Source organism: Tenrec ecaudatus, chromosome 13, assembly GCF_050624435.1.
Source record: "Tenrec ecaudatus isolate mTenEca1 chromosome 13, mTenEca1.hap1, whole genome shotgun sequence".
Taxonomy (NCBI): Eukaryota; Metazoa; Chordata; class Mammalia; order Afrosoricida; family Tenrecidae; genus Tenrec; species Tenrec ecaudatus.
In genome coordinates, this window is record NC_134542.1 from 69,609,312 (window position 1) to 69,629,823 (window position 20,512).

Sequence of the window (20,512 nt, forward strand, 5' to 3'; positions counted from 1 at the left end):
ACATCTTATTTTCCAGTCCTAGGCTGTGAATCAGCAGCTTGCCATCTGACCCACTACTCTTGACATTATTGGCCTTCATAGCTATTAAGTCAGGAGCAGCCTCCAGCTTGCCAATCACTACAGATGGGAGCGATTTCTCTCTCCATGTACAACACACACGCACACACACACATCATTGGTTTTGCTTTACCAAAGCACCCAATCTTACCCAGGGGTGACCCAGAGATTGTGATTTAGCCTTCGCCGTGCCTCGTGATACCCATGAACTCCTTTCATCTTCATTTTCTCTTCACTAACTCCTTTTGCTCTTTACGTCAGTGGCTGCGTTTGCTAATACACACTCGAGGCAGAACCTTCTCCTTATACTAGTGATTCCAAAAGCGTACAGCAGCCTGGAGGTGAAAGAGTTAAGTTTTCAGCTCCTAACGGCAACAAAAGGTCAATGCTTAGAACCTACCAACTGCTCAATTGAAGACAAAGCCTGGCCTTCTTCTGTGAAGAAGACAACCTAGGAATCCCTCGGGTGGCTCTAGTCCCTCATGTGACACTGCTCTGACGTTGCACGTAACAACAAGGACCACTTCGAGGGGTGCGTTTTCATGGAAGAGTGGTACAATGTTGTGAACCAAAGGCAGCCAGGAAGAAATAGTCAAACTCAGACAGATATCTTTCTGCTCCTGTTCTCTTTGTGATGCCTGCCAGGCTACCTTGTAATGAGTGAGTTTGTAGTATACGCAGTGCTGACTCATTATCATGGGATGGACTTTCTCTCACAGGACCTCAGGAACAAAACAAGCTAGTTTGCACGCATCAACTCATACATTCACGGGCACATCCTGACTGGGAAGACACAAGGAGTGGCTCAAAATACTCCATATATTTTTCTTAATTTTTGATGTGATCCCAGACTATTAGTAAGTCTCTCTGAAGCACCGAGTCTCTTCTAGAATCTCTTTTCTTGGGGTCATTCATTCAGTAAAAATCTTTTGAGCACTAACGATGTGCTGGGGAGTGGGTTAAGCACTGAGGGTAATACCGTGGGTATCTTCAGAGTATGGTCCTTGTCTCCGGGGAGCCTAGATTGAGCTGTTGACATCATCAACGATCATTCAAAGAAATAGGTAGTTACACATTAATAAGTGCTTGACGAAAACGTGCAGCATAATATACAAAGTGCAGAACTGTATTTTTTAAATTAATAAGTCTACTTATTAGAAATATATTTCCTAGAGTCTACATATATTTGTTTCCGATATTTGGAAGTTCCTTTGTTTCTGAAAAATGTATAGGACAGTCCTTAAATCCTTCATTTACTTTGGAAAACAGAAGTGAACTGATTTTTACAGACAAGCATGACCTGGAATATGAAGTTAATCATCCCACACTTGGTGACACAAATGCATTCAGACTTTTGTATGATGTAATTTGATCCAAGCCATTAATGACACCCATGGAGATAAATTTTTAAAGTGAGAAATGCTGTAAGTACATCCTGTTATGGCTAAAAATTAGAGATTCAATATTAGAAGGGCCAACAGTTGAGGCAGAGACACATGATACAAGGTACTCTTAAATATTTTGAGATGAACGAAAGGATGTGTCTATCTTCAATGTTTGCATCATGGCATCCTAAAGGAAGGAATTCATGGTGGCCATGCTTTACTTGAGGCAGTGGTATTTTGGTGATAGAATTTTCACTTTTTAAATTTTTATTGGGGGTTCATACAACTCTTATCACAATCCACACATCCATACACTATGTCAAGCACTCCTGTACATTTGTTGCCATCATCATTCTCAAAACATTTGCTTTCTACTTGAGCCCTTGGTATCAGCTCATTTTCCCCCTCCTCCCATGCTTCCCCCTCCCTCATGAACCCTTGATAATTAATACATTACTATTATTTTGTCATACCTTACACTGTCCGATGTCTCCCTTCACTCACTTTTCTGTTGTCCGTCCTCCAGAGAGGAGGCTATATGTAGATCCTTATAATCGGTTCCCTCTTTCTACCCCACATTCCCTCCACCCTCCGGTATCACCACTCTCATCAATGGTCCTGAAGGGACCATTTGTCCTGGATTCCCTGTGTTTCCAGTTCCTATATGTACCAGTGTACATACTCTGGTCTAGCCAGGTTTGTAAGGTAGAAATGGGATCATGATAGTAGAGGGGAGAAAGCATTTAAGAATTAGAGGAAAGTTGTATGTTTCATTGTTGCTTCACTGCATGTTGACTGACTCCCTCCCCATGACCCTTCAGTAAGGAGGTGTCCAGTTGCCTACAGATAGGCTTTGGGTCTACACTCTACACTCCCCCTCATTTACAATGATATTATTTTTTTGTTCTGATGATGCCTGATACTTCATCCCTTTGATACCTCGTGGTCACACAGGCTGGTGTGCTTCTCCCATGTGGACTTTGTTTCTTCTGAGCTAGATGGCTGCTTGTTAATCTTCAAGCTTTTAAGACCCCAGATGCTGTATCATTTGATAGCTGGACTCCATCAGCTTTCTTCACCACATTTGCTTATACACACATTTGTCTTTAGCGATCATGTTGGGAAGGTGTGCATCATGGAATGCCAATTTAATAGAACAAAGTGTTCTTGCATTGAGTAAGTACTTGAGTGGAGGTCCAATGTCCATCTGCTGCCTTAATATTAAACCTATACATATATGCACATAGAATTTTCACTTTATAGATGAGAGATTCAGGTTGTGTGATGCCTGGCAATGCATGCCATGAGCAGCCTCTAGCCATCTGGTATTGGTGGCTTCTGGGTTCTGTGATGCTGAGAGGGTTCCCTTGCTAAAAGCCACCAACCTCATTGTACATCAGGTCACTGTGAGTCAAAACCGATTCGAGGGCAGTTCACCGCAACTCATTACTCACTCATTTCACATTACACACTCTGGTCATGGTTATTGGGTCACTTGCTTGAAGGTAAGCAAATTGTGCAACAACGGGCTGCCAGGAGTGTACCGACTCTGGCTAAATTCACCTGACTCTAACCAAGTAAGAAGGACATTTGCCTATTGTGTTCTAATTGCCTATTGATATCGGACATTGGGTAAACTTCACATTTTCTTTATGCCATTTTCTTACCAGGAATTCATTTGCTAAGTTAAATATGTCAAATTTGAATTATGACTAGTCACTAGCATTAATATTGTTTTCTATATTTCTAAATAATTTATTTGTTTAGCTTTCATGATCCCTTTGCATCATGACCCAGTTCTCTACTTCAACCCCTCAGCCTTAGGAGTCATAAATACACAGGTTAGCTCTATAGATATGTGTATTCTGGGCATCTCATGCATATGAAATTATGTGTTATGTGTCCCTTGTGACTAGCTCATTTCATTCAGTATGCCTCCAAGGTTCATCCAGTTCGAAGCATGAATCTGTATTTAATTTCTTTTCATTGCCCATATTTTGTTTGTCCATTCACCAGTTGAGATGCATTTAGATTTTTTCAACTTTTTGAGTTATAAATAATATGGTTATAAACATTTTTTAAAACATTTTGTACACTTTAAAATATGTGTATGTTTTCACATTTTCTTGAGGATTATTGGTAACTCTATGTTGAACCATTTGAAAAATCACTGTTTTCCAATCATTTTCAACAGCAGTAGGCCAAGGTTCCGATTTCTCCCTGTCCTCATCAACACTTGTTATTTGTCTTTTCAATGATTACTTTGGTAGGCAAAATAATAGTCCCTCTCCAAAAAACAAAACAAAACTAGGTCCTACTCCCTGTCCACCTGTCAATGTTGATAGCGACAAGGGGTCTTTACAGATGTAATAAAGATAGGAATCTTCAGGAAGATTCTCCAAGTATATTACCCTGGATTATTCTGCTGTTGTCGTGGTTTTTCGATGTCACTGAGTTGGTTCTGTGACTGTGGTACAGCCGAGTGAAACATTGTCTACGCCCGCACCTCTCTCCTGATTGTTATGTCCAAGTCCTTTGCTGCAGTCATTGTATCAGTCCATCTCTTTGAAAGCCTTCCTCATTTTCACCAACGCTACCAAACAGGATGGCCTTTTTCAGAGAGTGGTTTCACCTGACATGTCCAAAGGGCGTGAGATGAAATCTTGCCATCCTCGCTCCTAAGGAGCTATATTTCTTTCAAGACAGAGATTTGTTTTACCGGCAGGCAGTGGTTCGTTCATTATTCTTAACCAGTGCCATAACGCAAACACACCAATTCTTCTCTGATCTTTCTTAGCCATTGTTCAACTTTCACATGCACGTGAGGCAATTCAAAATACCAGGGCTGGGTGAGGCCCACCTTAGTCCTCAAAATGACATCCTTGCTCTTCAACACTTTAACAAGGTCTTGTGCAGCAGATTTGCCCAATGCAGTGGCTCTCAACCTGTGGGTTGACCCTTTGGGGGCAGTGTCAAATGACCCTTTCACAGGGGTCTCCCAATTCATAACAGTTGCAAAATTACACTTATGAAATAGCTGTGGAAATGATTTTATGGTTGGGGGTCACCACAACATGAGAAACTGTGTTAAAGGGTGGTGGCATTAGGAAAGTTGAGAACCACTGGCCTAATGCAATATGCCATTTGATGTCTTGACTGGCGCTTCCATGAAAACTGACAGTGATCTACCAAAAATGAAATCCTTGACAACTTCAGTCTTTTCTCTGTTTACCATGTTGCTGCTTATTGGTCTAGTTGGGAGGATTTGGGTTTTCTTTACATTGAGTTGCAATCCATACTAAAGGCTGAGTCTTTTATTTTCATCAGCAAATGCTTCACATCCTCCTCACTCTCAGCAAAACAAGTATACCATCCAAACATCAAAGTTCATTAATAAGCCTTTCCTCAACCCTGATATTCCATTCTTCTTCATATAGTCCAGCTTCTCAGATTATTTGCTCTGCATACATATTGAGGAAGTTAGTGAAAACATACAAGGTTGACCCACACTTTCCTGATTAAAAAATATGTTTATAATTTATTATTTTTAAACCATTTTATTGGGACTCATACAACTCTTATCACAATACATACATACATCAATTGAGTAAAGCACTCTTATATATTCATTGCCCTCATCATTCTCAAAATTTGCCTTCCGCTTGGGTTCCTGGAATCAGCTCACTTTCCTTTTTTTCCCCCTCCCCCCACTTTCCTGATTTTAAACCAGGCAACATTCCCTTTCTTTTTGGATGACTAGCTATTTATGAGGAATATTACAATATCCCTTTGTTCTATTTGGATGACTACTCATTCATGTTCAGGCTCCTCAGGAGCACAATGAAGTGTGCTGGACTTCCCATTCTTCTCAAGGTTACCCATAGTTTGTTATGATCCACCCAGTCAAATGCCTTTGCCTCGTCAATAAAACACAAGCAAGCACGCTTTTGGTATTCTCTGCTTTGAGCTAAGATCCAGCTGACATCAGTAATGATATCCCTTCTTCCATGCCTCCCTATAGATATGCTTCTGCAATAGTTTATGAATTATATGGAACAGCATTTTGCTTGCATGTGAAATAATGATATTGTTTGATAATTTCCACGTTCTCTTGGGTCACCTTTCTTTAGAATGGTGCACACATGGGCCTCTTTCTCTGAGCTGCCCAGCTAGATGTCTTCCAGATTCCTTGGCAGAGGTGAGTGGGCTTTCCCAGCACGTCCTCGGCTGACATGTCAATTAGTGTTCCATCAATTCCTGCAGCTTTGTTTTTGGCTAATGTAGCCTTCAGTGCAGCTTAGACTTCTTTCCTTCAGAACTGCTGGTTCTTGATCAGACGTTACCTCTTGAAATGGTTGCGTGTCAACCAGCTCTTTTTGGTGCAGTGACTCTGTGTATTCCCCTCATCTTCTTGCATTGCATGCCCCGTCATTCAGTATTTTACCCACAGAATGCTTCAGTAAGTCAACTCAAGTCTTGACCTTTTTTTTAGTTCTTTCAGCTTGAGATGCTGAGTGTTCTTCCTTTTTGGCTTTCTACCTCTCGGTCATTATTGTGCTTTACTTTGTCTTCTCAAACCCTTTGAAATGTTCTATTCAGCAATTTCACTTCAATTCTTCCATTTGTGTTAGCTACTCATTTTACACAAGCAAGTTTCAGAGTCTATTCTATTGTCAAAACCGTTTTATTGGCATATAACTCACAAGTCATACAATCTGATTGTTTGAACCTACTAAGAAGAGGTGCATAACACTCACCGCAGTCATTTTCTTTGTTATTGTCCTCCAGAGTCTTTTCTGGCTTCTACTTTGGTTCCTTCCCCCTCCCTCCCCCTTGTCTTTTTACTGACCTTTTGCTTTCTACGTGTATGTTGTTCTGCATGTCATCTCATTTGTCACATCATCTCTCATTAGCATTCAGTGCCTCAGATCCAGTCTTGAGATGTTCTCAAAACTTAGGTGGGATGTTCCCAAGGTCATAATTTGGCTCTGGTGGCCGTTTATATTTTTCTTCAACTTCCACCTGAACCTACACATGAGCAATTGATGATGATCTGTTTCACAATCAGCCCCTGGCCTTCTTTTGGCTCTGCTGATAGTGGTTTTCTGCATTGTCTCTTCCCACAGAGGTAGCCATTTTGATTCCGGTGTGTGCTACCTGGTAAGGCCCATGTGAACAGTTGCCATGTCTGTGTTTCAGAAAGGTGTTATTTGGGTGAACCCTTGCTGCAACTACACATTTTCTTTCAAGAGAGGTAGAGATATGTGAAAATAAGTTTTCCCTACAAAATGAGAGAGATTCACGAAACAAAAAGATAAAGCTGTTGCTTCTTAACATTCTTCATCTGGGCCGATACATTTGTGCAGGAAATGTTTCTGTGTCTAGCTTTCCCTGAAGGAATCTTCAGTTTATACCTCATCATGTCGGCGGTTTGGTAGCCTGGAGGCATTTAGATCGTGTTCTTTTTGGTTGTTTATTGAGTTTGGGGAACAAAAGAAGGCACACGCCCGGACTGTAAGGTGGGTGGGTAAGGTTCCCTAAGACATCCTCAGGGCATAGGCACACCATCCTAGAAGAATGAGCAGGTGCATGTGGTGACAGAAAAAAATTCCTCAGCGCCACTTCCGGTCACTTTTCTCCCTAAGGTAGTTTTCAACTTCCTTAAAACTCCTTTGTAATAAGCCTGCATGATTATTCTGTGTAGTTTTGGAAAAATCTACCAAGATTACCCCTTTGAAATCTCCGGAAACAATCACTGTCACTGTCTTAGCTGAATTATCTGCCTTAAATTTAACTGCCCAGTGACTCCCCCAGAACCCACTCTTTTGATTGGACTTTGTTCTCTGGGCAAGAAACTATTCTTGTTAGCATTGATTTTTCCTAAAAGACGGATGGATCAGCCCTTTGACCTTGATGATCTTCATGCAACACTTTTGTTTTGCCTCATTGAGTCAAAAGTGTGCTGAGGCCGACATATTGGCTTAAAACTGAAAACATAAGATGACTACGTAAGTTAACTAATGAATCAACGGAAATCCTATGGTCTTCTTCTTCCAGGTTATTGACTTCAACCACAATTTCTTCATTCATTGAGACTGACAATCGTCCCTCTCTTCGCTCATCTTTGAGGTTTTCATGGACTCCTTTAACTTGCTTCATCCTCTAAAAATGGTTGCTTTACAAGGGGCAGCATTCCCTAAACTTGTTGCAAAGTTCAAGATGTGGGAAGATGTCCACTTGAGTTTTATCAAGAATTTGGTAGTAGCCCAGACCTCAAAATCATTTTTTAGGCACCCTAATGAGATGCAGACAAGATAACTGCAGACAAGCTGCAGTGTACAGTGATTGCAGAAACATATTTTAAGAGTTTTACTTAGAATAAACCCCGATGCATTTATTAACTGGAAGCCTAGTAGCAACACCTTCACATTCATATTGAATGTGCCATGGATTGCAGAAGAATGCACAAGTCAGTCTTGATAAAAATATAACCAGGATGTTTCTTAGAAGTGAGGATCTGGAGTCTTTGGATCACTTATTTTGGGCACATCAACAGGAAAGACCAATAGCTAGAAAGGGGCATTGTGTTTGTAAAGTAAAGGGTCATTGAAAATGGGGAAAACTCTCAATTAGATGGATTAGTCCTACAGCCACAGCCTGGACTTAAACTAATGTTAATGAAGTTGGCAGAGGATAAGGCAATGTTTCTTTCTGTTGCTATATAAAATGGCACCATGAATTCATTCAAGGAATAGGTCCTCTGAATGGGATCTCTAGGAGTTCAATGGATCTCTCTCTCTCTCTCTCTCTCTGTCTCTCATATATATATCAGCTTGGCACTCTGGGCCACAAAGCACCTAGATCAACACAGAGGATGTGCTGTTCTGCTTGTTCTACCATATACTAAACATATCTAGATATTGGGTAAAGCTTAGCAGGACAGTTTCATCTTTCTTGTTCTCAGTAATATCATAACCTAGATCTACACAGGGCATCAATCAATGTAACAAGTCAATTGCATTGCAGGCAAACCCTACGCCATGTCCGTTACAAGCCTCTGATTTAATAAGATTGTAATCCCTGAGAGGGGGAACTATGGTGTCAGTCAGTGTTCAGGCAGGTTGACAGTCTCGCTGTCAGAAAAGGCAACATGAAGAGGTTTCAGCAGCGCTTCCAGACTAAGAATGGCCTATGAAGAAGGGGTAGGCTGTTCACTCCCGAAGAATTAGCCAATGAAAATCTAATGAACGCATCCGAACATTGTCAGATACTCAAAACCCAATGAAGAGAAGCAGAACATCGTCAGAAACAGTGCCAGAAGAAGAGCCCCTCGGGTCTGAGGGCACTCAGACTATGGCCGAGGAAGAGCTGCCTTCTCAAAGTGGAGTTGACAGGATGACCTGGTGGGTGGAAATCCTGTGGGGACAAAGTCTTCAAGATCTTCACAAGCTGACGAGGCGAGACCCCGAAGGAGAAGCAACAACTGCAAGCAGCCAGTAGTAATTGGAATTTGGAATGTATGAAGGATGAATCTAGGAAATTGGAAGTTGTCGAAATGAAACGGAATACATACTGATAAATATTCTGGGCATTAGTGAGCTGATCCGAAAGAGGAAACTCTACAGGTGGAGAGCAGACTAGCAGGGTTTCCAGGGGTTTATGTACATGCTAAAATTGATACAACTGTCTAACAAAATAGTGTTCATTTTGCTCTTTGATCATGTGGAAAATAGGATTCCAACCAAACGGACCCTTCTGCCATTGGGAAGAGTTGGTAGACATTTTTTTGTTATCCTTTCCACAAAGTACAGTCCCAAATTCTGGAAAATATATATAAGACAAACATGGGCGCTAAAATGTGGAGTTAAAGAAGGCAGACTGGTTAGGGACCTCAGGATCCAAAGAATGAATATATATATAATTTTTGTTAGTACTCTGGGTTTTCTTCATGACTCATACATTCTAGACTGGCTGCTGCAAAAGTTGGTAACTCAGAAATGCCAATAGGTACAGACCAAAAAATTCTCCACAAAGCCTTGCTCCAGCTAAAGAAAGGCTCAGGAGGTGAGCGGTGGGGCTAAACAGTCAACACTTGGCCATAATCGCTCTATTACAGGCAAACATCACAGCAAAAATGGTGACTCCATTCATCTGGGCCATCAGAGGTTATATAATGTGTAATGGTTCCTCCCTCTTTGCTCACTAGGTCGTGTCATGGGCCTGAACTTTCACCCCCATGACTAGTAGTAACATGTCTACCCCCTCCCTGCTGGGGTGGAATTAGAAGAAGGCTCAGCCAGGAGTCAAGTTCACTCCACGTTTCCCATTTCCGATTCATTCAGTTCCTGTGCCCCCCTGGGTGGTTTGATTTTTGAGCAAATGTTGCTTTTTGGGGTCTCCTGTCGTACTAAGGAACATATCCTTCGTGGGTGTGACTGCTTAATTCACAGGTCAATTCATTATTCAGTGGCGAGGTGGCCTCTGTGTCCCTGGTCAGAAGGCCTGGCAATGGTAGCTGAGCACCGTGGTCTCAGGCTGGAGGAGGCTGTGGTTCATCTGGGTCTCGAATTCTTGGGACTAATTGTTTTCTCTAATCTTTGGTTCTTTGTTTCTGGATGAAAAAGATCAATCGTTCTACTTTAGACAGTAGCTCACAAGCTTAGAATACAATAGACACTATTCATCCACCTAAGATTTAAAGCATTGTCTCTTTGTTGTGCCAACTGTCTCCTGAAATGATCAGCCTTTGGGCTTGGTAAGTCAATCCTGTGAGTTATTTGGCTATGTCTGAGAATAAGACAATCGAAACTTCATTAGAATCTTCCATAGTGGTGCCCGCATATGCTCTGTTACATATGTGAAATGTACACACGGCACTACAAATATGTATGTATTTGTCGGCAGTTCCAAACCACCAGCAGCTCCGCCAAGAAAAAAACTGGGCTTTCTATTCCCTGTAACTAAGCACTTACAGTCTTGGAAACCCACAGCGCGGTTGCTGGAGTCAGCACTGACTCGATGACCCTCAGTTTGGTTTGGAGTTCTGTATATTCACATGGGTATTGCCCTGAACAAAGTCTGACACCTATTTAGCATTGATACCCATTTACAAATTACTGTTATTATTGTTGTAGGAGTGTATATTTTATAGTATTTCCCACAAAACCCAAACCAACTCACTGCCATGGAGACGGTGCCGCCTCATTGCAACCCTCTAGGACAAAGTAGAACTGTCCCTGTGAGTGTTTATGGGAGTAGAAGAGAAGAGTCACGTATTTCTCTCAGGGAGCGGCCAGTGGTTTCGAACTTCAGACCTTGAGGCTAGCAGCCTAATGCGTAACCACTGCGCAACCAGGACTCCGGTAGTATTTACCACAGTGGTCCTGTTTTGGGTGCATCTCTTGATGTCTCCTTTTCTCTTGGTCACTTTGTGCTGACTGTTCCCTGATGGCGTGGTGCTTTCCCCATCACCACAATGAACATGTCTGCGCTCCCGTTGGTGATTTCCCTCCCCCTTTCATCACACGCAACCACCCAAAAGTGTGTCTCTCTGTGGGTATCCTCCTCTCAATGTTTATCAGTGTTCTCATTTTACATCTGTCCTTCCATGACTGACTCAGCATAAATCCTCCTGAGTTTTCCATTTTGTGAGACGCTTTACAGATTCAACATTATTCTTTGTCACGGCACAGTTGTCCATTATATCTATGTACCAAAATCACGTATCCAGTCATCTGTTGGCGAACACTTAGGGAGTTTCCATGCGTTTGCTGTTGTGAGCAATGTTGCAATGACTGTGGAGGTGTGTGTGTTGATTCACGTCCCAGCTTTTATTTTCCTAGGCCATATACCTAGGAGCGAGACTGTTGGATCCCACGGCAGTTTGTTTGTTTTTCTCGAGGTTTTTAAGAAGGCACCATAACTTTCCCATAGTGATTATGCCATGTTGCTCTTTTACTAGTAACGTATAAGAGCTGCAACCTCCCTCCTGCCGTGCCAATATTAGTTGTTCTCTAATTTTATCTGTGCCAATATTTCCATTCATTATGGTTTCCGGATCCCTTTTATTTTCATCTCTGTAGGCTAGCTGTGCGTCAGAATTGACCTGAGCCAGTGAGTTTGGTTTTGGGTAATGGCTAGTAATAGAGAGCATCTCTTCACGTGTCGCTGCCTGGATGCCTTTTATGGTGACGTGTCTGTTCATGTCCTTTGCTCATTTTAAAAATTGGACTGTTTGCCTTTTTGTTGTTGAGGGGTTGAAGTTTTCTATAAATTCAGAGATTACCCCTTGTCATATAAGTCCCTATCGTTCCCCCTTCCCCCTTCTGGTGAAGTCTTATGCTGAGCATAAGCTCAAGACTCCACCTTCCATCTTACTTTAGATGCGCTGTCAGGAGAGACAGTCCCTGGAGATGGACATCATGTTTGGTAAAGAAGAGGGGCAGAGAAAAAGAGGAAGGCCTCCCCAGGATGGATGGACACAGGGGCTTCATCCCTGGGCTCACACACAAGAACAATGTGAAGATGGAGCAGGGCTCAGTAGTGTTTCTACTCAGTTGTACATATTGGGATGTGACGAGTGAGAGTCAGAAACAACAATAAGCCTTCCTACCCGCAAGCACTGCATATTTTCCCATTTATGTGGATCTGTTTTGGTTTCTTCCAGTGGTGTTTCTGTAGTTGTGGGTATGTCTTTTTTATTCCTGCGTATTTTATTCTTATAAAATAAAAAATTCTGACAAATGTGCTTGACACAATGGATGTATGTATGGATTGTGATAAGAGCTGTAGGAGTCCCTAATAAAATGATTAATAAATATATAAAAATTTAAGAAATTCTTATTTCTATTCCTAGTTAGATTTATTCCAAGGCATTTTTTTTTTTGGGGGGGGGGGTATTGTGAATGGTGTTATCTTCCTGATTTCCTTTTCAGAGTTCTCTTTGTTTTTTCAAATTTATTTTAATTTTTATTTATTTACTTTTTCAGAATTCTCTTTGTTAGAGGAATCCAACTGATTTGTGTATGTTGATCTTGTACCCTGCAACTTTGATGAAATCTTACATTAGCTTCAGCATCTCATGGAATCTTTAGAATTTTCTATGTATAGAATTGTGTCATTTGTAAATAGAGATAGTTTTACTTCTTTCTTAATCTTTATTTTTCAGATGCAAAGATGACTTTATAAAGAAGAAACTACTTTGTAATCATACAAAAGTTTGTGGGAAAAATCCATTATTTTTAATTCCATTTTCCTCTTCTTTTTTTAAAGATCATTTTATTGGGGGCTCTTAGAGCTCTGATAACAATCCATAGGTCTATTGTATCAAGTGTATTTGTACATATGTTGCCATCATTATTTTCTAAACATTTACTTTCTATTTGAGCCTTTGGCATCAGCTCCTCTCCCACTCCCCCACCATCATGACCCTTGAATGCCCACTGACTCACTGCTGTAGCCAGGACCTCCTGCACAATATAAGTTGCATCGAAGGACATCCTTGGCTTATTCCCATTCTAAAAGAGAATGTTTTCAATCTTAATGAGTGTTTTGAAACTCAAAGCAAAATCGAGGCACATTCATTGAGTACTTGTTATGTGTAAGACTGGGCTTTCTACTTTGATAAACATATACAGCCTCAGAAATGCACAAGGGGTCGCTGTAAGTCAGCAAGGACTCCAAGGTATTGCGGTAGACAACGGGGTTGTGGCCAACAAGCTGAAGCACCGTCCTCCCTGAGTAGCTTGCAATTTAGTTGGCAAGACAGCACATAAATATACTCTATTGAAACATCTTCTAGAACGAGAGTGAATAGAAAAGACATAAGACAAGAGCATCTAGGGCAGAGATGCTGCTTTCTTTTTAAGAGAAATTGGCCCTGTATCCTTTTCTCCTGTCTCTGAAGGTCAGAATGGTTGAATTTTTTCTAATGGTCAAATTCCTCATGGATAATCAAATTCAGAATATGTTACTCCTCCCTTCCCTGGCCCTGACAAGCCTCAACTCTGCCCTGCAGCGCAGCAGCAATGTCGGGAAAATGCTAGAGAGATTTCTCGTTATTCTCTACTCTTGGCTTCAATCTTAGAAAAAGCCCGGGAGTGTGAAATTTCATGGTCTGTATCCAGCAGAAAGACAAGGTTAATAAAGTATTTTCAGTACCCCGGAGGATGGTGACCACACATTTTTCACAGTGTCACTCTGAGATGGAGGAGTTAAAAAGCTGGCTTAGATTTCTGGAGGAGGTAACAATAAACCTCTTGATTTATAGCACACATCTTACTGCCAATGTCGTTTCTGGTGGCTCAACGCCTCTCTTTAGCTACGACTGCCCCATCACTACAGATGACGCATGAGCAAAAGGGGTCAAAGTGGACAGACAACTGGGCTGCATCTACGGTGCCCTGGGGTCCAGTGATTGCTGATTAGTTATTTCTCAGATTCATAGCATTTCTGCCTGTATATGAAAAGTTATCTAGGGTGGTGGTGGTGATTTGTGCCGTGATTGATACTGTGAATTCTATTTAGGGATTTGGTCTGCGTCATTATAATTCTACATAGATAAAGACCTTATCCATATTTAACAGATGTTTTAAAATGTAAATTTATTTTAAATCTTTTCGGTGCCCACAAACGTCATCCCTGGTAGCTTGACCTCCTTGTAAGTCTTCTCACGTTTCCTCTTTTGAAGGTTGCTGAACATTGAAGAGGCGATGATCACATTTGCCATTTATTATGCTGGAATTGGTGCTGCCGTGTTAATCACAGGATACATTCAAGTCAGTAGCCTCTCCGTTTTAGTTGCAGATCAACATCCGTGCCCTCCAAAACCCCACAGTGCAATGACAGGAAGCTTTTGAGAAGCCCTAAGAATGATAGGTTTCTTTCCCTGCAGCAGAGGGTTAATGGACTTGACTGCGAACTGTAAGGTTGGAGATCTGAGTCCATCCAGAGTTCCTGCAGAAGAAAGGTCTGGCCATTTAATTCTGAAAAGTCAGGCACTAAAAACCCCAGGGGACACGGATGGACTCTGGGGTAGCACACACTGGGCCTCCATGAGTCAGAATCCATTCAGTAGCAGCTGGGTGTTTTGTGGTTGTTTGTTATCATCATTGTTTGTTTGCTTAGTTTTAAATTGTGGTTGCTTGTTTTTGTGTGTGAGGAGAATGCTTCTTTTTTTTTCCAGGCAGTTAAAAAGATACAAGAAATTGTCCAGAAAAATAGAGAGTCATCTTTTAGTTTTAAATTGATGACCTCCTTTGGCCTTTCCTATTTTATTTATCCTCTTTTCATTTCAGTAATGAACTGAAGGGTGTGTGTGTGTGTGTGTGTGTGTGTGTGTGTGTGTGTGTGAGTGTGTGTGTGTGTAAGGTGAGTTGTTTTCTGGAGAAAGGTGGGTCTGTTGAGGTGCAGACGAGCGAAATAAACTTTCCTTCTCGTTTTCATTGTTAAATATCTCAGTATTCCAACCCAAGGGCTGTGCATCTGCATCTAGAGCATATTCTAGCTTGGAGCCATGGGAAGTGCCTGGGAGTTCCTGAGCCTTTTTTGAAGGAGGAAGACTATTTCATCCTTTCCCTTCTGTCAAAACAAAGATAGCAAACCCCTTTCCATCCATTCAATAAGCCTCGGAAGTTAGTGTTTCTGGTAAAGAGAAACCAATTCCCCTCCTCTCAGGGGAAGGGGCAATGACTATCTTGCTTAGCTTTGGTTGTGGGCCATCTGCAAGAGGATGCTCTGCTTATGTCATAATGTTTGCCTCCCTTTCCCTGAAGATCACTGACCAACACCCTGACAACTGTCCCGAGTACTTGTAGGGGGACCTCTAAGGGAGAAAGTCCCTCACCTACTGGGCCTCAGAGGCTTAGCGTATATACTCGATTATAAGCCTACCCGAATATCAGTCAAGGCACCTAATTTTACCTCAAAAGCCGCATAAAAATGTGCTGAAAACTTGGCTTTATAAACAAGTACATATGGTACATTGCACATGAGCTATGTGAAGCTTAAGCCAAAATATCCTGGGGGTTCTTGAGCATCAGCGATGGATCCAAATCTAGAGCTTCCTCTTCCATGCCCACAGTTGATATGGGAGCGAGTCCGGAACTAGCACTTTACCTCTCAAGAACGGGCGCTTTGTGAATTCTTTATTTTTCTCAACTATTGCTTTGAAATAGTTTTCTTATTAAAAGGGAAGAAGGCCTGATGCAAAGGGCTTAAGTGGAGAGCAAATGCTTTGAGAATGATTGGGGCAGGGAATGTATGGATGTGCTTTATACAATTGATGTATGTATATGTATGGATTGTGATAAGAGTTGTATGAGCCCCTAATAAATTGTTTTAAAAAATAAAAATAAATAAAAGGGAAGAAGGAATTAATGAATATACATTAATATCACCACGCTAGAAATGTCTTGCTCCATTTCCAGATATGCTGTTGGGTTATTGCTGCAGCTCATCAGATACAGAAAATGAGAAAGATTTACTTTAGGAGAGTCATGAGGATGGAGATTGGATGGTTTGACTGCAATTCGGTGGGAGAGCTCAATACGAGAATCTCTGAGTAAGTACTGGTAGAACAATGTTTCCATTTATAGGCGACTTTTCCATGATGAAGTCTTTTTAAAAAATGAAATAACAATGTTAAATACATTTCCATTTTTTTGGTATATTTTGTCCCTTAAATTGGATTTTTACAAGTAGTATGAATAATTCCTCATCCAATTTTATCACTATGTGATGCGATCTTAGTGAAGTAACTTTCTCATAAAGACGTGATATTAAAATTCAGAGTGTGGCTTCGAAATGTCTGCTTTTAACCACTATCCTATACTGCCACTGAGCAGAATGTAATACACACAACACAGCAATTACATTTCTATGGAAACACAGGAAGAAAGTATGTATTCTTTCTGACGCATGAGACAAGTTTTTATGAACTAGATGTTATATGACCAGAACTTTGAGACTGGAAGAATTTAGTAGATACGCAGAGGGGCCATTCGGGACAGGACAAGAATATTAGCTATACAAAGAAGAAAAAGACATAAGATGGTACCCCTAAGTCTTATCAAGATCTAGGTGGAGAAAATTGGTAAATCAGGGTTAGGGAAAACCTATTTGGCTATAAGGGGAGTGGCTTGATCATCTCTCAAGGTGCAGCACAGTTTTTCACAGGTGAGTGGCACTTGTGTTACCTGAGAACAACAGAATACAGAGATCAGAGTGTGCAGAAGAAGACGATTGAGATTTCTTAGAAGGACATCTGAATTGACCACATCCAGTTTTGATGTTCAATGTCATTCTTATTTCTAGTGATATTAATAAAATCAACGATGCCATTGCTGACCAAATCGCCCGTTTCATTCAGCACATGACCACCTGCATCTGCGGGTTACTCTTGGGGTTTACCAAGGGTTGGAAGTTGACCTTGGTTATTATTTCCATCAGCCCTCTCATTGGGCTCGGAGCAGCTGCCATTGGTCTGGTAAGAACGTCTTCTTGCATCTCTCCCTCAAAGGTATTTGCACGGAGGTGGTTGTTAGGTGCCATTGAGTCCTTCTGGCTCCTAATGACCTTAAGCATCCCAGAAAGAAACCCTGTCCGATCCCAGGCCATTCTCACCGTCATTGTGATATTTGAGCCCATTGTTGTAGCCCCTGTGTCAATCATCTTCCTGGAGTCTCCTTTCCTTTGACAACTTTCTACTTTACCAAATATGACGTCCTTCCCCGGGGACCGGTCTCTCCGGATAACATGTCCAAAGCATGGAAGACCAAGTGTCGTGGTCCTCCTTTCGGAGCAACAGTCTAGCTGTTCTTGTTCCAAGACCCAGTGCTTTCCATATTCTTAGCCAACACCAGAATTCAAAGGTATCAAATTGTCGTTAGCCTTCCTTGTGCATCGGTCCACTTCCACAAGCACACGGGCAACGGAATGAGCTGTGACTTGAGCCCAGCACATTTTAGTCCCCACGTGGCCTCCTAGCTCGTCCTCAACACTTCCGAGAGGCCTTGTGCTGCAGAGTTTCCCAGAGCAATGTGTGTTTGATTTCTTGACTGCCGCTTCCAAAAACACTGTGGATCCAAGCATATGAAGTCCTTGATAACGCCTCTCTTTTCTCCATTTTTCATGGTGATGTCCATGGGACTGGTTGATTTTGCTTTTCTCTACCTTTAGTTGCGATCCATATCAAAGCGGAAGTCCTTGCATTGAGAGGCAGCCAAAAATACAAAAAGGGAAGTTTGAGTCCCTTCTGCGAGAATTTTTAATCAAACTCATTATCTGTACTGGGATTTATTTTGTTTTATTAGACCCCAGTAACAAATAGCATTTCACAGATTAGGAATTTATCATGTTTTAGTAATGTGAATATTACCTGTTTTGTTAATAATCAAAACTACATTTATTACAATAACTACACCTACTATTCTGCCAAACTCTTTTAGGAGCATCATAAGCATTATCTTTAATCCTCATAGCAATCTCATCAAGGAAACATTTACCCCATTTATCATAAGAAATTGAGGTCAGAAAATTGAAGGAATGTGGAATGTGGGAGGCCCTACAGGACTATGGAGTGGCAAAGAAGGATTCAAGTTCATCGGGGCCTGACTCCAAATCCACACCTAATTCATTCATTTCCTAGGGCCGCGATCACAAAATATCACAAACACGGTGGCTTAAAAGAATAGAAATGCATCGTCTCATAGTTCTGGAGACTTAGAGTCCAATGCGTTGGCAGCACCAGCTCTCTCTGACGTTTCTGTAGGAGGACCCTTTCTTGCCTCTCGTGGGTTGTAGCTACATATTTATATTGCTGTCTTTCCTCTGTGCATCACTATGGAGCTGTTCTCACTTACAAAGACACCACACTAATATCCCTGACGTAAAATTAAACAGTAACAGCTTAAACGACCCTATTTCCAAAAAGAGTGGGTCCACAGGTACCAAGTATTATGACTTGAAAATATATGTTTGGGGTACACCATTCAATTAATTATAGCCACTGTGATCCAGTACGCCTATTGCTTCCCATGGTGTCCCAGGTGCAAAGATTTCCCCTCAAAAAGGCACAACACACACACACACATCTAGACAAGTAACAAGAATATAAAACACACCTACCATCACACCAATGGGTTCCATTCCATCTGTTCAGCTTCATTCAGATAGAAGGTTACTCAACCTAATTTAAGCAGAATCTCCATCATTGTTTTGGCTCCCCAAGGTATTCAGGCCCAAAGAATGAGTAGGAATAACTATTTAAAGTTATCCTAATTATATATATATATTTAAAACTGAAACACAACAAACCCCAAACTCCAAGGGATTGAAAGAGTCACTATCTCTCCCTCTTAGAGCAGCCCAGTTAGAAGGTGGCCATGGGCTCAGGTGCAGTAGGACATGGATAGAAATGAGAGTAGAATTTAAGTGAAAAGCCGCTCACATGCAGAACTCATTGAGCAACAGGCAACAATCTCGATGACTAGATTTTCTAGCCAAATATTCTCTGACAGTCACTCCATGACACTAACATTTCCCATACCGTACAGAAAAGTATGGCTATCGCCTCAGGGGCAAAGAGCTCCTCCATTTACCTGGGTCACCACCTGCCTCTAAAACCACAAGTTCTGAGGTCTTCAAGAAGAGATGCAACTCATCAAAATGAAATGTTCGCATTTTCAAAGTAGGAGTAACACTGTCCCACGTCATTGTCGGAGCCCTGGTAGCACGGTGGGTTATGCATTGGGCTGCTTACCCCAAGGTCAGCTGTTTGAAACTTGCCAGCTGCACCAAAGAAGGAAGATGGGGATTTCTACTCCAGTGAGGAGTGACAATCTTGTAAACCTACAGGGGCAGTTCTACGGGGTCACTGTGGGTCAACATCGACTAGATGGCAGTGTTTCATTAGTTTTAGTGAAAATCAGAAACAAAATATATGTGTAGATTCCTAATGCAATCCCAAGTCCTTCTGGGCACAATCCATAGCAAGTTCTTAGCATGGTGTCAGGCACAGGGCCAGGTGCTTCGTAGATACTGCTGTGACAAATTGCCAGTGGTCGTCAAGTCGAATCCCATTCATGAAAACCCCGTGGGGTTTTCATGGCTGAGGCTGGGCAGGAGCAGACTGCCAGACTTTCTTTCTTGAGGCACCTCTGGGTAGATTTGAACTACCCACCTTCAGGTACATAGTCCACCACTTATCAGTCGCTGCCCCCGAGGGGTTCAAATCCACCACTTGGTGCACGCTCTGAGATTTTTTCCTATAGCTGTGCTCCGGGGAGCCTTTAACGTCCGCGAAGAGCTGCAGGGAGTCGCAGACATTTTATCCAGCCGCCTTGTCAGCACATCTCATCTCTCTCGCCAGACCTGAGCAGCACACTCCCGCGAGCCCCATTTTAACACGCGGGAAACCCACCATGCATGCGCTTTCCCTGCTGGGTGGCTCGGGTTTGAGCAGAGAGCTCACTCTCCACATCCTGGCGGTGCCCCGCCCGTGTTTCCACTCCCTTCAAGTGCGTCACTGATGGGGAAAGCTGTGGCTGCCCTTGAATTCAGGTCTGTGCACGCCTGGTGTCAAACGATACAAGCGACTCTCTCTGTGCCCAATTCAAGGGCAGGCAGAGGAGGCGGGAGGCAACCCATGACTTAGAGCACGTTATCACGCGGTGACATGCTTTTAGCTGACTTTTCTATTGGTGGCGAGAAATGTGAGCAGCTGTTAGTTAAGCACGAAATTCTGGGACCTGTTCAGGAAATCCCGGGGCAGGTCTTCTAAGCATCAGTACCCCTTTCATTGAAGCCCCTGGGATTCTTTGACTTGCCATTGCTATTAAAGCCGGTATCATTTGCGACCACGTGATCGTTTTATTACGGTGCAGCCAACACACTTCAGAAATAAATTAGGTGAGGGGCGTGATTTTAAAAAAACAAACCCCACCCCTCCAGTGTCATCGCCAGCACTTGAATTCAAAATGGAAATATTGATGAAAATAACCTCACGTTCCTACTGTTGGTTTTTCAATTCACAAATTTCATCAAATGTGGACTTGTGAGATCAATACAAAGTA

At 42.0% G+C, this 20,512-nt stretch overlaps 1 protein-coding gene across 3 annotated transcripts in view; it reads left to right on the forward strand.

Annotated features, from left to right (window-relative positions):
* ABCB11 (ATP binding cassette subfamily B member 11) overlaps positions 1-20,512 on the forward strand; it is a 98,869-nt gene that overhangs the window by 12,157 nt on the left and 66,200 nt on the right. For all 3 annotated transcript variants that reach the window (XM_075529512.1, XM_075529513.1, XM_075529514.1), the window contains 3 exons: positions 14,131-14,218; positions 15,869-16,002; positions 16,755-16,926. In XM_075529512.1, the coding sequence (XP_075385627.1) occupies positions 14,131-14,218; positions 15,869-16,002; positions 16,755-16,926 (394 nt within the window). The remainder of the gene's footprint in view (positions 1-14,130; positions 14,219-15,868; positions 16,003-16,754; positions 16,927-20,512) is intronic.